We start from the raw sequence: 16,749 nt of genomic DNA, 5'->3' as shown, positions 1-16,749 counted from the left end.
CGGGAATCGCTCGCTCCGTCCTTTCCATCGGTCAGCCTGAAGGCCAGTGGTGTCCGTGGGGACAGACCGAGACACTGCAACCCCTTCCCTCTCCCCAGCTAGCCTCACTACCTCCAGTCACAACGTCAAGAAACAGAAACTAAGTGAAAGAAAGGAGGGGGGAAAAGAGCTGCGTGTTAAATTGTGAGCGCTCTCTTGTTTCTCCAGCAGCAGTTGCTCCATCCATCCAGCTCTCAGTGATGTGGCCTTGCGGGCAGCACCGAGCGGAGTCTTAGTAAGACGACGCTCGCAGTGACTGGTGCAGCCCACACAGACAGCTCACACGCACACTTTCATTTTGCCAATAGTCTCTTCCTCTGACCTCTTAAAATGTTGCTCCTTTTCTTCCTGTCACCACGCAATGGAGAAAAAAAAAAAAAAAAAAAAAAACTCAAGTTTTCTCACCGGGACCAAACAATCCCAATCTAATTTACTTTTTGAGGACAGAATATATACATGTGTTAATAGGAAAGCCAAATCAAATTAACTATAATTAGTCAAATTGGAGAGTGAGGCAGGGAAGTGGCGGCAGCCTACATGGGAGTCTTGTTCAACGCTGTCTACCTCCCCCCACACACACACACACACCTACCCATCCCCCCTCCACCACCACACACACACAGCTATGCAACCACCACCTCCTCCCCCCCTTTCATTTTGACACACGTCACACTCACTTCAAAGCTCCCAAACAGCGATTGCATGTGGCAAGCAAACACACAGAGACACACAAACTATTTCTGTTGTGACACATTTCCCACCAAACCAGCGTCTGAATTTCACAAGCGGCAGAACCTGACGACTCTAATCTCTTCAAAAAGACATTAACAGACATCTTATGAGTGGATGGGTAATACGTTTGGACAGACGTTGCGATGGAACACAGAAAGGAAGAGAGGGTGGTGGTGGGGGATAGTAGAGATGCATAGATGATTTAGATGAGACTGTGGCCGTAAGACTGTTAGGCCGCTAAAGTCCAGTGCCAATTTCCCTGATACATCAAAGCTACATTTCAGACTCATTCATCCATCCATCCATCCATATTCCTCTCACCTCATTCAATGGTTAGGCTACATTTCCAAATACTACAGTAGCCCTCAAACCAATAAAGTAACTCTTCGACCTTGTGTGTGAAGCATTTGTTTCTCTCGGTGTGTGTGTGTGGTCACGGTACCAACATTTTTATAAAAAGCTATTTTTGCCCATTCTAATGCAAACTATTCCAGTGAGGTACTAAAAGTTCTCCGGTACTTTTGTAAACTTTTAAGCCAGTTGTTTTGAAAGTAGCGCTCACGAGCCAAGAGTGGTCCCCTAAAATTGCGTACTACATCATATATGATATGTGCACTTTGTCATTGCTCTCTCTCTCTCACTCTGCTGTGTGCGCATGATGTGCCTCTTGCTAGCTGTCACTCAAATGCTGAGGGGCTGAAGCTCATTGGTTAAAATTGAATTGCTAGGGGCTGGCCCACATGAAAATATAGGAAAAATGGCACAGCACCGCTTCCAGAAAGACAGCTGCTTTCAAACTAGGGATTTCATGGCTAATTGAGGTAAAACAGTAATTCTGCATTGACACATCCATCCCAAAGTGGGAAGTTAAAAAAAATATTTGAGAGTTCCTCTTAATCTCTATACAATTTGAGACACATTTGACAGAAATAGCAAAAGTAATAATTCTAGCACCGAACCGCCAACATTTTTTCCCGAGACTCCAGTCACCCCAAGTCCGACTGTTCTCTCTGCTACCGCACGGCAAGCGGTACCGGAGCGCCATGTCTAGGTCCAAAAGGGTCCTTACCAGCTTCTACCCCCAAGCCATAAGACTGCTGAACAATTAATCAAAATGGCTACCGGACAATTTACATTGACCCCCCCCACACTGTATTTTTACACTGCTGCTACCCGCTGTTTATTATCTATGCATAGTCAGTTTACCCCTACCTACATGTACATATTACCTCAACTAACCTGTACCCCCACACATTGACTCGGTACTGGTACCCTCTGTGCTTCTACATTTGCCGTTTGGGGTTTTAGGCTGGGTTTCTGTACAGCACTTTGTGACATCGGCTGATGTAAAAAAGGCTTTATAAATACATTTCATTGATTTATAGCCTCGTTATTGTTATTTTATTGTCTGTTTTTTTTTTTTTACTTTAGTTTCTAAACTCTATTTTTTGAACTGCATTGTTGGTTAAGGTCTTGTAAGTAAACATTTCACGGTAAAGGTTGTATTCGGCGCATACGACAAAACTTTTTATATTTCATGTTCCAGAATGGAAAAAGTACAGAAGTTTCGGCATACCATGTGCGCTGACTGACCTGCATGCTGCAGGAGCATCATGGCGATGTCCGTGTGTCCACCGAGCAGCGAATCATGTAGGGGGCTGACTCCACCAACCTGACTGTACAGGTGAGGGGTGGGCCGGTGGCGCAGCAGGGCCTCCACACACGCACGGCTGCCATGGTTACACGCCTCGTGCAGGGGCGTCCAGCCTGCGTGGTCTAAGTAGTAACACGCACACACAAATATGCGCACACACACACAACAGACAAAACGGTCATCCAATTATATTTTTCAGATTGAATTCTACATTATGAGTTAAATGGACGACAACACCTATGACAAGCATCAAACACATTATACTGCTAATATCGTCATAGCTAATAGCAGCCATATTTTCATTTGAAAAGCAAATAATCTAGGATACTCTAATAATTTCTCTACATCCAAAGCTAGACACACACCAAAACGTAATATTTAATAGCTTAAATCTATATTGATCTGAAGAAAGGTAGGTTGGCGTATTCTGTAGGTGTAATCGTTCTTGTGCTCGTTAAACAATAGGAGTTCTCTGTCTCGGAGACCAGAGGCCTCGTTATGGGGACAGGCTTGCGTTCCGTGTCACTAGAGCATAGAGATCGTACTCAAACTAGTCCTCCCACCACTCTAAGCCCTTCAGTTTGTCCCGTTTCCTTTTCGCCATCACGTCTCTGGTTTTACTCTTCGTCCCCGGTCACCCAATCTCCACTTAGCACTTTAGACGACCATCCAGCAACGCATCTAAACTATTACATTTACGCTGCATCTGCATAAGCCACTGAAATGGACTGAAAAGGAAGACGGTTATTATAGTTGCCCTGGGAGGGGGAAAAAAAACAAAAAAACAGGTGGAAATATAAGAGGAAGTGCATTCACTTGGCAGAGAGACTGTAAATCTAACCTCCAACCCACCCCGTTCCTCCAAGACACACCCTTCCCATTTTAGCTGAAGGTTACACTGATGACGCACACTTCTTTCCCTTCTCTAATTCCACGTTAAAAATCGCTCCACGACACCCTAAAGTGGAAGCAGCGAGAGGGGGGGGTGACCTACCTTTCACGTTGACGTCGGTCCCAGGAAGTGCTAGGATCTGAAGCAGCGTCTCAACCTGGTTCCTCTTGCAGGCTCTGTGGAGGAGTGTCTCGCCTTCACCAGGACCGCGTCAATGGGCACAAAGGAGGAGAGGAGGGAAAAAAAAGAAATCCAAAATTAGGGTGTGTCTTACCCATTGTCCCCCTGTTACACTCACACACCAATAATGTACTGAAGAAATGTCCCCAAAGACCACAAAAAAAACCGGACCTAAAAAAAATAAGAAACAGCGAACCTCCAATGAGAATGCAATTTAAGAGGAGAGATGACAAACAGGGAGAGATAAAAACATTTATTTTAAATAAAGTGATACAAAATTTTAGTGAATAGGGCTCTTTCTCCTCCCTCTTTTTTTTTTGGGGGGGGGCAGAGGGATTTTCCACTTACAGAGCTTCACAAAGTTAATAAACGGGCTGTGAGTGTGAGAAGAGCCTCTTCCTGTCACGTATTGTTCCTCTGGAGGAAGTTATGGTAGACAGCCCAGGCACAAAGGCTCCAAAAAGGATTCTTCACACATCCAGGGTTCAAAAGCTCCCACTGGGCATTACCAACGTACCACGTGATATTTAATCAGCAAACTACAACACCCAGACACAAAAGACATATTTACTCTTTTTGATACAATATTAAATCAGGAATATATTAGGAGGGACAGTACCCCCTATTTTCATGTATGGCTGAACTTCACAAGAAAGTTAAAGGCCAAGCATGAGTGCCTCTTTGCTTGCCAGTATAATACAGGACTGCAGAATTCCTAATAAATGCTTTACTAGCCTGCCTGGCCATACAGAGGCTTCACTGGAGCACAGAGCAGGGCATGGGGAGTGGGAGGAGATGAACGAGGGGAGAAAGGGAGGAGAGGGTAGACAGGACATGCAAGAGTGCAGGGGAGAGGAAGAGAGGCTTGCTACATTTCAAGGCACAGCGAAATACTGAAAATGCTCGACGCTTTCAACTTGAAGAGTTCCTTTCTTCCCAGAGGTGTCTTTGAGGTTGCATTAGACGCATTAAATGTGTTTTCCCAGCTGACGACGAGGTTGAAGGGCGGGACAGCAAAGAAAGAGACGCTGTTTATCTGGAGCTTCGACAACATCTGGACGGGGAACAGCGAATGGTTTCACTGTTCTTTCTTCTTCTTTTTTTCCGTGTCAAAATGCAGAGGTAAGCCACAAAGCAGAGGGTAGCTTGTGTTGTGGAATATATATTTCAGATCTCCAGTGCCAGTTGCCCTGCTGTATCATGCCCCAGCTCTCTCCTCGAAAAAACACCTTCCCTTCCAGAGCAACCCAGCGTCTCTTCGGTGCGTTGCCTCTCGCCAGCCCAAAAGACAGGAAATCCAAAATTAATCCTGCCTCTCCTCAGTTATGGGTTTTGAAATGCGATGTTGTCCGTTATGTCCAACTGGAATAGTCCGGATTTTAAAAGGGACAGCCGGTACTGGTGGATCGGATCTGGCGGTGGGAGCTTCCCAGAACAGTACCGTGAACCCAACTGCATACTCTCCTCTCTGAGTTACTGGTCCATACCAATATTCTCACACCATGCGGCGAGGAATACACTGGAGCCAAGATGGCCGACATGAGCACAGTTTCCAACGCAACCTCTCCCCCATAAAGCGCTACTTCTTCAATCTTCCTATAATAACAGTTAATAAACTCCGATAAATAAGACCACATTTTTCCATGTAAATAAATGATCTCCAAATCGAATAAACATAAAATTCAAAATGAATAATACACGTGGGGGGACAACAAAAAAACAGCAATAACTAGACTAGAGAGTGAAGTCCAAGTGGGCCTTAATGAGTTGTTCTGCACTGTGGCAGGTCAGCGTTCTGCACAGTGTGTTCCACCATTACAGCCTCTAAAAACGGTGTGATTAAAACACCCATTCCACAGCTCCCCGTGTGTACACATCCTCGCAAATGCCAGGCCCAATCCACGCACTGTTAAATCACTGTAATGGCTCCAATTTGGACGAAATGCCTCCATTACAGGGGTAATTGCATGCTCAGCATTTATAAAGCACGGAATGGATAAATCCGCCTGTCCTTTTCTAGAAATCCCTCTAACAATCCCCCATTTCATTCTTTAATAGAAAAGTTAAATGTGTGTGTTGAACCCCCACCACTTTGTCTGTGTAGCCGTGCTGCGTGTTGACTGGCAAGCTGGTTCAAAACGCCGCTGGCAATCGGTTCCAATAAGAACGCTATTTGTCAGAACGGTGCTAGAAAACTATACACAGTGCCAAGTATTCATTTAAACCCATGTCTGAATGTACAACCTCGTACACTCTTGGATGGTAATATCCTACTGTATAAAAACACCAAACCTGGCTTGCCGTGGAAGTTGAAAGACTGCGTAAGAATGTTGTGAACTGGGCTTGATCGGTGACATACGACAGGGAACCGATTTGATGTGTGTAGAGAGCGTCACAAGACGGTGGTCACTGGATAGCGATGCGATTTCAATTGAGCGTTCTAACAGGAATCAGGGGTACAATATGCCACTTTTTAAAATGTTGTACCTCACCTACTGTAAGAGTCTGCTCTCCTCAATGCTAGCTATGTTAGTAGCACCCAAGAAACTCAATAGTGGAGTCAGGACAGCACGTACACCAAGGAGACTGTAGAACTGCCAGAGCACAGACAACGACCTTCCTAAACCCACAGCCCCTCTCAGCTGCTAGAGATATGCAGCACAGAAAAATAGCTCATAGGAAAGCAATATGAAATCTGTGTGTGTGTCCGAGAGAAAGAGAGATGTGCTGACGGTTCATCAAAAATGTATGCTGAGCGCATCGGTATAGAGATCACGTAGTGGAAAAACAACACATGCAAACAGCCTGGAGTCTCCTGCCTGCCCTCCCCGACACCACCTCCCTGGCTCTGGTGCAGGGCCTTTCTGATCAGGTGAGAGGGGAGATATGAGCGCTGACACCTCAGAGAGTTCACACAGAGTGCCAAGCCTCTTAAGTGCAGGAAGTTCTGCACGTAGTAAGTCACTTTCACAGCACAGGCCTAATTACTGTGTTTAATATTCTTAAACTGGGGATCTGACGACCAATTGTGTGCCCGTGTGGTGGTGGTGTTGTCTTTTGTCATTATTTCCACGTTTCTCTTTTATCCGTGCGATTATTATTTTTTTTTTTACCCTAAAAAAATGTGAATAATAGATCCAAAAAATAAACCGTGTGTGGAATTTCAATGAGAATGCCAGAGGTGGCAAACAAGGTGAACTCGTTACAGACGAGAAAAGCCTATTGAATCAAATCAAATCAAATTTATTTATATAGCCCTTCGTACATCAGCTGATATCTCAAAGTGCTGTACAGAAACCCAGCCTAAAACCCCAAACAGCAAACAATGCAGGTGTAAAAGCACGGTGGCTAGGAAAAACTCCCTAGAAAGGCCAAAACCTAGGAAGAAACCTAGAGAGGAACCGGGCTATGTGGGGTGGCCAGTCCTCTTCTGGCTGTGCCGGGTAGAGATTATAACAGAACATGACCAAGATGTTCACCCACATAGCTACACCATCTGCTAATCCATGGCTTTATAAATACATAATGGGCTCTTCATTAAGTTCAAACGGACGACAAGGCTCTCGTGTCCTCGCTCTACTGATGACCTAGTCCTGTGCATCAGTCTATGAAAAACAAAAAAAATTGCTTGCAAATATGCAGAGAAGCGTGTGTGTGTGTGTTCGTGTGTGTGTGTTACCTGCTGTGTTGACACGGTTGAGACCTCTGGGGATGTTCTCCTTGCCCAGACCTGCTCCGTTAACCAGACTGCTGGCCATTCTGGGTAGAGACGGGAGACAGGGTCAGGTCTGACATCAAACATTATCGTCATGGCCATCTGATGACAGGCATTTCTTCAAACTATTTAATACTGCCACAATGAATGTCCATAGAGAGGAATTTCCTTTCACAGCTGGGATTAGTAATCCTACACGTTAGGAAGACACGGACACGTGCACAACGCAATGGAACATCCTCGGAGTAACAGAGCAGTGGCAGCAGTGTGTACAGGGCCACTGCTGTGCCTCATTCAAACAGACAACTACCAGGACCCTGGCAAAGAGATACTCTCAGCACAGTCTTTTAATGGCTGTCACTATGAAGCACTGTGCACCTACTAAAGCCCATACTCTCAAATACAGTGCAGTCAGTGTGTTACTCATCTCCACTGCCCCCCACCGCCCCCCCCCCATTTGAAGAATAACCTAAATTAAGGTCACACCCAATTGCACCGAGGAAATGGATCCTGTGAGGTAGTGTAAACGCCAAGGAGGACGCTGGGTAAATTAATACTCTAGAATGCAATTCAATATTTCCTACAGTATTTAATGATGTGGTCAAGGAGAGATGACTAGTTTGGCCATGCAGCAATAACAGTACAGCCTGAGCTGTGTGTCCTGGCTGTGGAATACCGCAACACCATCCCATCTAGCTAGCGACGACGCGCTTGATCGAATTACCACACACGGCGGCTCCGTAGGCGTCACAGGTCCTTTTTCCGTCCCTTTTCCGCCGCCTAGTAAGTAAAACTCCAACTGAGTTATTTCAACGGGGAAAAGGGAGATTATGAGAAATAAATAAAGACGAAGTAGTGAAAGTGCGCTCTTCAAAGCTGCGTAGTGCTAATAGCTGTATGGCTGTCAGTAGTGCTGTGAGTGAGTGTGCGGAGGGGAGACCTGTTGCCTGGCTGCCAGCAGGATGTCTGACATGTGGGTGACAGTGAAGAGGAGAGAGAGGGGGAGGCATGCTTTACTACAGGGAAGCCTGCTTGTTCCCTGTAATTGGGCTGTTCAGAACCCGGGCGGAATCTCCCCGACAGTGTGGGAGGAACACACGTTCTGTCACGTAGCTTGTTATTAGCAGGGACAAGTCTGTGAAGAGATCAGAAGTGCCTGCGTGTGTGTGAGAAACATTTTCATCTCATCCCACTTAACTCAAAAAGTACCCTGTCCACATGGGGAGACGGGCAACAGACTTGGCGAAAGAGCCTCTCTCATTCCCCTATGATCGTCCATACTATAGAGGATTATCATTCTGTCACTCTGGGTGCAGGATCACTGCAAGCCCGGGGGCATTGTACAATAAGCCATTCACTAACACAAAATACACACAGACACACACACACAGGCAGCAGACTCTCTCCAGTGCCATTTCCACCCCACACGGTGTGATAAAAAGGCAGCAACATAAGAAACCCTTCCTCAAATGACATTGCTTTTGTTAAATTGCATTTGAGGCTTTCTAAATGGTTATTTTTTAATCATACAAAGCAGATTTATTTCATTTAAAAAATGTTTTACAATAGGCAGAAATCACTCCGCCATTTCCTGGTTGCAAAAATTCTAAGAAGTAACAAAACAGGCAATGAATAGTGTAGAGCACTCAAACTCAACTCTGGACCTTGAAGCCAGTCCCACTGTTCCCCCCATTGTTCCCCTCTAATCGGGGACAGATTTAGACCTGGGACACCAGGTGTATGCAATTAATTACCGGGTAGAACACAAAACCAGCAAGCTTTTCAGAATTCACCAATAAATTAGTCCACATGGAATGCTATAAAGGCATAGAAACCGTAAATTACTTTGTAATAGGAAATAATTGTAAAAAGCAATTTTGGACTGACCAATGTAGATATTTTCAAATACATGCAACTTATCTTTCATATCACGAAAATTCAATTTGAAATGTTTGGGACATCAGGACAATCTTGAGGGAATCTTACAGAGTCAAAAAAGGATGGTCATATGATAGGTTTTGTATATCTTACCTTGCAGAGAGCCTATACAACTGACAACCTCTTAGGAAAAAAATACTGGAACCATGAATTAAAAATAACTGATATTGGCACAAGATGGAGGGAATGTTGGAACATTAACAAAATGACAGTTAACGAAAATGAACGCTTAATACTGTATAAATCTAATGTATAGAATGTATTATACAAGCAACAACATTCACCAATTCTACAGCACGACGGCAGAGTCACGTTTTAAGTGTAAAACTAACAAGGATTCAATTGTCTATGCCTTCTGGGAATGTTATCAAGTCCAAAAGTTATGGGCTCAGCTAGAAAGTTGGCTGTCAGAAGTATTACAATGTAAATTCACTGACTCTTGTCAGTCTGCATATGTTCAAGGCATATGAGGGTGTAGTGAGATACCTGATGGGTTGGATGATACTCTTATCTTACTTAACTGGAGATCAACCAATCCTCTACTGATAACACAATGGAAAGGTCAATGCTTTATTATCCAAAATGTTGAAAGTGGGTGGGCTACTGAGAGAAACAAAATGGTGCAGTTTGAGGCCATGTGGCGGAGAGTGATGCAGGCGCTGGAGATGTGGGTCTGGGCAGGTGTGATGATGTTGTTTGTGTGCGTATGCTGTCATTTGTGTGTGTATATATGATTTGTAATAATAAAAAATATATTTTTTTAAATAGAATTGTACCAAATACATTTTCAATAAGCAAAAATTGTATTTTCAAGCTGGTGTACAAACGCGAAAGTAAAACTAACCAAAATTAAACTTAACAAGAAGCATAGAAATAGTGCAAATAGAACAGATCTACCGCTTCTCAGACTTGCTTTCAATGAGAAAATCTAACCTAATTTTGTGTGTCACATGGGCCGAATAAAACAGGTGTAGTGAAATGCTTTTTTAGAAGCCCTCAACCAACAAAGCAGTTAAGAAAAATATGTCAAGTAAAAATGTAACATAGTTAAAGAGCAGCAGTAAAATAACAGTAGCGAGGCTACATACAGGGCGTACCGGTACAGTCAATGTGCGGGGGCACAGGTTAGTCGAGGTAATTGAGGTAATATGTACATGTAGGTAGAGTTAACGTGACTATGCATAGATAATAACCAGAGAGTAGCAGCAGGGTAAAACAGGGGTTGGGGTAGCCATTAGATTAGCTGTTCAGGAGTCTTGGGGGCTGGAGGTGGAAGCTGTTAGGAAGCCTTTTGGACCTAGACTCGGCGCTCCGGTACTGTTTGCCGTGCGGTAGCAGAGGGACTAGGGTGGCTGGAGTCTTTGACAATTTTTAGTAACTTCCTTTGACCGCCTGGTATAGAAGTCCTGGACAGCAGGAAACTTGGCCCAGGGCCGTACGCACTACCCTCTGTAGTGTCTTGCGGCCGAGCAGTTGCAATTCCAGGCAGTGGGTGATACAATCAATTAGGATGCTCTCGATGGTGCAGCTATAGATCTTTCGAAGATCTGAGGACCCATGCCCAATCTTTTCAGTCTCCTGAGGGGTAATAGGCATTGTCGTGCCCTCTTCACGACTGTCTAGGTGTGTTTGGACCATGATAGTTGGTGATGGACACTAAGGAACTTGAAGCTCTCAACATGTACCACTACAGCCCGGTCGATGACAATGGGGCCGTGCTCGGTCCTCCTTTTCCTGTAGTCCACAATCATCTCCTTTGTCTTGATCATGTTGAGGGAGAGGTTGTTGTCCTTGCACCACACGGTCAGGTCTCGGACCTCCTCCCAAAAGGCGACCTCATCGTCTGTCGGTGATCAGGCCAACCACTGTTGTGTCATCTGCAAACTTAATGATGGTGTTGGAGTCGTGCCTGGCCATGCAGTCATGGGTGAACAGGGAGTACAAGAGGGGACTGAGCACGCACACCTGAGGGGCCCCCATGTAGGTTCAGCGTGGCAGATGTGTTGTTAATATAATAAATATAAATAATATATGCCATTTAGCTACCCTTACCACCTGGGGGCGGCCCATCAGGAAGTCCAGGATCCAGTTGCAGAGGGAAGTGTTTAGTCCCAGGGTCCTTAGCTTAGTGATGAGCCTTCAGGGCACGATGGTGTTGAACGCTGAGCTGTAGTCAATGAATAGCATTCTCAGGTAGGTGTTCCTTTTGTCCAGGTGGGAAAAGGCAGTGTGGAGTGCAATAGAGATTGCAGGGAGTTGGTTGAAAATGCCAGTGAAGACACTTGCCAGTTGGTCAATGCATGCATTTAGGCAGGTTAACTTAAGTGTTCTTGGTACTACGTATCACAGACACAGTCAGTAAAATGCCAGTGAAGACACTGGCCCATGCGGCCTTGTGAATGTTGACCTGGTTAAAGGTCTTACTCCCATCGGCTACGGAGAGAGTGATCACACAGTCGTCTAGAACAGCTGATGCTCTCATGCATGCTTCAGTGTTACTTCTATGCTCACTTCGAGGCAAGCAATTTTGCTTGTCTGGTAGGCTGGTGTCACTAGGCAGCTCGCGGCTGTGCATAACAGATCTTTAACACACATTCTATGGGAAATTATTCAGGTCGCCAAAAAAGCTGCCTACTATGCCTTTAAGGGATGGTGTGATTCACTGTGCTGTAGTAAAATAATAAATGCAAAAATATATGTTTTATTGTCACACAACGGATAGGTGCAGTGAAATGTGTTGTTTTACAGGGTCAACCATATTAGTACGGCGCCCCTGGAGCAAATTAGGGTTAAGTACCTAGCTCAAGGACACGTCTGCAGATTTTTCAACTTGTCGACTCGCATATTCGAACACGCGACTCTTCGGTTACTGGCCCAATGCTCTAACTGCTAGACTACAGTAACATGTGTCGAGAGAGGGCGAGAGAGCGATACAGAGAATGACAAACCCAAACAGGCTCAAACAGAAAAGCAATAAGCTCTGCTTGATTAAGCCAGCAGGAGGAAACAGGGCTTCAATTATGGAGAGCCTCCCGCCAGCCTTTGTCTGGACTTGTGCCCTGATGGCAAGCTGTCCTTACAGGAAGAGCCGAGGAGAGCAAGAGAAGGACTCTCCTCATCACACACTTTATATATTAAGCCATATTCATGGCCTCTCACTCATATGCTACCTCAGCTTTCTAAACCAAATCATCTATATCATACGATCCCCTCACCCCAACTCTCTGAGTAATACACAATTACTCATTGAAAATGTATTTTTGTAAGGCGAGGAAACAAAAGAACTTGTCTTTTGATTTTCTATTGAAAAAGGTGAATGTTGGTGAATAAAGTGTTTGAGGGGAAAAGAGGCCGAGGCTGGTCGGTGAGTGAGCTGCTAGCCTTGAGGTGAACCTCATCCCCAGCGGGCCCTGCCTCCCCGTGTCTGTGCCAGCGGCGGGGTGTTGAACAGCAGCAGCTGCCTGGTATGACACAGGGGGTGGTGGCAGGGGAGAGAGGTGAGCCATCAGTCTGTCCAGAGAAGCCTAGCTGTAGGGCCTCTAACCTGCTCTCTGCACCTCTCCTGTAATCTCTGATACATAGGCATGTGAGGAGGCATGTCCACTGAAGACTCCACATCTCCACACTCACTCTGACCTACTCTCTGCACCTCTCCTGTAATCTCTGATACATAGGCATGTGAGGAGGCATGTCCACTGAAGACTCCACATCTCCACACTCACTCTGACCTACTCTCTGCACCTCTCCTGTAATCTCTGATACATAGGCATGTGAGGAGGCATGTCCACTGAGGACTCCACATCTCCACACTCACTCTGACCTGCTCTCTGCATCTCTCCTGTAATCTCTGATACATAGGCATGTGAGGAGGCATGTCCACTGAAGACTCCACATCTCCACACTCACTCTGACCTGCTCTCTTACACTCTCCTCTCCTATGGCATCCTCTCAGCCCCTCCTTCTTTTCCCTAATTTCACCACATCTCCTCCCTTTCTCACCTCTCCCATCCACACAGCTTTCCCCCCTCTACACCTTCCTCAGGGAGGTTGGTTGTATGGCCTCTAGCCTGACTGGAGTGGTCAGCGGGGGCACAGACACACAGACTCACCCTGTATCAGTCCCCTGGGTGCTCCAGCTGTAGGAGGTGGGTTCAGTCCCAGGCCGAGGGCCCCCGCTGTCTGCCCGGGGGACTCTGGAGCCACCTGTCCTGACCGCGCACAGCCTCCCCAGGGCTGGCAGGTAGGAGGACACCTGTCAGGACACACACACACACACACACACAGTAGGATGAAGGAGAGGGTCTTTATAGAGAGGGTCTGTAGTATAGGAGGTGTGTGCGTGTATGTTAGACAGAGGAATAAAGACACCAGCGTCAGCAGCTGTGACAGTGAGAGGCCCAGCAGTGAGGACAGCAGCACGAGAATCTGATCCCAGCAAAATAACTGGCCGGTATGTGCAACAGAGCTCCAATACACTGTACCGCTGCTGCACTTGTACTACACCTGGGACACAAGAGCCAAGACAGGGAAACCAAACACATTCTAACGTAGGCTTGGCCAAAACGTACAATCTTCCTTAGCGAGATGGGCTCTGCTCCTATGATGATGCCGTTCCTGCAGCACACGTTCCTAAAGATGGCGTCTGCCGTGACCATCCGTAGCCTGGTTGGGACCATCCCGGGAACAAACGTCTGGAGGACATCCGGGGGCAGGTCTGAGGGCAGGAAGAATACCATCCACATCAACACGGGAGCAGTTAGAACACATGATTAAAACTGTGCTGCTGTGTGTCAGACTGGTTGCGTCCCGAATGGTACCCGATTCCCTATACAGTGCACTACCTCTCACCAGGGGTCCACAGGTAGTGCGAACGTTGTGTACTATAATCGGGAACAGAGTGCCGCTCGGGACAGAGCCTCAGACCTGCGTGCAGTGCAGAGTAGTACCCTGACAGAGGATGGCGATGTGTTGAGCCAGGTCCTCCAGGCCTTTGTCCACCAGGCTGCGGTTGAGGCGGCTGTACTCCTGCCACCAGTAGTCCACCACCACGCCCAGCGTGTCCTGCAGGGTCAGCACCAGCGTCTGCCTCCGGTCTCTCTCACAGTCCCTCTCCTGACCCTACGCAAGCAACGACAGCACAAAAAAACAGAGATGGGTAGTTAGCTGGACCAGAGTGAGGGCCCAATTCCATTACAATTCTTGCAATTCCCCACGCACCAGTCTATTAATTTTGCAGGTTTAAAGCTGATTGCCTGCAATTCTACAAATGTTACCATGGGAGCAAAGAAAATGTTGCAGTTCTAAAGCAAATTTTCTTGCAACCCTACACATTTAGGTTTGTCTAATGTCTATTCATGTGACAAAACAAAATAATTACAACAATATCTACGGCTTAAAATACCTAAAAAAACAAACAAACAAAAACAGCTGACATGGGCTAGTTGATCTGGGCATTTCTGATAAGTTACAAATATCTCTAAGGTCTGTAATGACTAACATCACAAGAGGAACTGAGTCCCCCCACCCCAATTTCTTTTTAAATAAAAGACCCCTGCACTTCCCCTGCTGACACAGCACCCCACAATTTGGGAACCGCTGCAAGTTCAGAATCGACTTTGAACTGATCTATGGGCGGGACAGTGATGTAGGCCTACTGTATGTGACTGGAATGTTGGTGAAGACAGGAACAGGGACTTGGGAACGTGTCCAGGTTTACCTCGGAGACAGAGCGTTCCCACAATGAGGCCTGGACCAGGAGCTGGGCGATCTGCTGCACGGCCTTGGAAGCCAGCGTCGAGCGCTCCCACAAGCTCCAGAACACCCTGTAGAGGACGGACGACCGCAAGCCTCCCGCCTCTCTGAGGGAAGACGGAGGACATGTTGAAATATCCAGTGTCGTGTCTGTGGTGCATGACGTTGATTGGAAATATCGAAGTTGTTTCAAGTAAGTGATGCCCGTTTTCTACATTACGCCAATATATGCCTGTGTCCCGTTGGTGGGGATTACCCTTTGCTAGCTGAGTGCATGTCACACTTGAAGAGCTCGAGCATAAAGGCCTGCAGGTCACCATGGAAGCGGAGCAGCTCTGGGGAGGCGGGGCTAGGGAGTGAGTGACAGGGCTTGCTACCCATGCAGAACCTGGAGAAACAGAGACACCAAAAGGAGGAAGATGGGTACAACATGAAAAGGATAAGGATTGGCTCCCGAGGGGCGCAGCGGTCTAAGGCACTGCATTGCAGTACTAGAGGTGTCACGACAGATCCGGATTCGATCCCAGGCTGTGTCGCAGCCTGCTGCAACCGGGAGACCCATGAAGTGGCGCACAATTGGCCCAGCGTCGTCCTGGTCCCATTGCGCTCTAGCGACTCCTGTGGCGGGCCGGGCGCATGCACGCTGACACGGTCGCCAGAATACCTGCTTTTTTCAAGGGTTTTTCTTTATATTGACTATTTTCTACATTGTAGAATAATAGTGAAGAGATCAAAACTATGAAATAACACATATGGAATCACGTACTAACCGAAAAAAGTGTTAAAATATATTTGAGATTCTTCAAATATCCACCCATTGCCGTGATGACAGCTTTGCACACACTTGGCATTCGCTCAACCAGCTTCATGAGGTAGTCACCTAGAATGCATTTCAATTAACAGGTGTGCTTTAAAAGTAAAAAGTTCATTTGTGGAATGTCTTTCCTTCTTAATGCGTTTGAGCCAATCGGTTGCGTTGTGACCATGTATGGTTGGTATACAGAAGATATACCGAATAGGGTTAAGACCAAGTCCATATTATGGCAAGAACAGCTCAAATAAGCAAAGAGAAACAACAGTCCATCCTTTAAGACATGAAGACCAGTCAATATGGAACATTTCAAGAATTTTCTAAGTTTCTTCAAGTGCAGTTGCAAAAACCATCAAGCGCTATGACGAAACTGGCTCTCATGAGGACCGCTACAGGAATGGAAGACACAGAGTTACCTCTGCTGCAGAGGATAAGTTCATTAGAGTTAATGGCACCTCAGATTGCAGCCCAAATAAATGCTTCACAGAGTTCAAGTAACAGACACATCTCAACATCAACTGTTCAAGCAGAGACTGTGACTCAGGCCTTCATGGTGGATTTGCTGCAAAGAAACCACTACTAAAAGACACCAATAAGAAGAAGAAACTTGCTTGGGCCAAGAAATACGAGCAATGGACATTAGACTGGTGGAAATGTATATTTTGGTCTGGAGTCCAAATTGGAGGTTTTTTTGTTCCAACCGCCGTGTCTTTGTGAGACGCGGTGTAGGTGAATGGATGAACTCCACGTGTGTATTTTTTTATCGTAAAGCATGGAGGAGGAGGAGGTGTTATGGTGTGGGGTGCTTTGCTAGTAACACTGTCTGTGATTCATTTAGAATTCAAGGCACACTTAACCAACACAGCGATACGCCATTCCATCTTGTTTGGGCTTAGTGGGACTGTCATTTGTTTTTCAACAAGACAATGACCCAACACACCTCCAGGCTGTGTAAGGGCTATTTGATCAAGGAGAGTGATGGAGCGCTGCATCAGATGACATGGCCTCCACAAACTCCCGACCTCAACCAAATTGAG

At 46.2% G+C, this 16,749-nt stretch overlaps 2 protein-coding genes across 5 annotated transcripts in view; one reads left to right on the top strand and one right to left on the bottom strand.

Moving 5' to 3' along the window:
• Positions 1-16,749, bottom strand: part of slf1 (SMC5-SMC6 complex localization factor 1) — a 36,992-nt gene that overhangs the window by 13,752 nt on the left and 6,491 nt on the right. For 3 of the 4 annotated variants that reach the window (XM_052478515.1, XM_052478514.1, XM_052478516.1), the window contains exons 10-17: positions 15,158-15,289; positions 14,867-15,008; positions 14,097-14,268; positions 13,719-13,864; positions 13,260-13,402; positions 7,177-7,256; positions 3,420-3,512; positions 2,365-2,547 (exon numbers count right to left, since the gene is read on the bottom strand). In XM_052478515.1, coding sequence (XP_052334475.1) covers positions 2,365-2,547; positions 3,420-3,512; positions 7,177-7,256; positions 13,260-13,402; positions 13,719-13,864; positions 14,097-14,268; positions 14,867-15,008; positions 15,158-15,289 — 1,091 coding nt within the window. Of the gene's footprint in view, positions 1-2,347; positions 2,548-3,419; positions 3,513-7,176; positions 7,257-13,259; positions 13,403-13,718; positions 13,865-14,096; positions 14,269-14,866; positions 15,009-15,157; positions 15,290-16,749 lie in introns of all 4 variants that reach the window. The other variant, XM_052478517.1, reaches the window with a different exon arrangement.
• The window catches only part of LOC118357811 (uncharacterized protein KIAA0825), a 166,150-nt gene continuing 153,894 nt past the window's right edge, over positions 4,494-16,749 (top strand). Inside the window, exon 1 of the mRNA XM_052478504.1 lies at positions 4,494-4,619. The gene's annotated coding sequence lies outside the window, so the exon portion shown is untranslated. The remainder of the gene's footprint in view (positions 4,620-16,749) is intronic.

The sequence above is a fragment of the Oncorhynchus keta genome, chromosome 25 (assembly GCF_023373465.1).
Source record: "Oncorhynchus keta strain PuntledgeMale-10-30-2019 chromosome 25, Oket_V2, whole genome shotgun sequence".
Taxonomy (NCBI): domain Eukaryota; kingdom Metazoa; phylum Chordata; class Actinopteri; order Salmoniformes; family Salmonidae; genus Oncorhynchus; species Oncorhynchus keta.
Note: the sequence above shows the minus strand (reverse complement) of the source record. Positions and strands in the feature narration are given on the sequence as shown.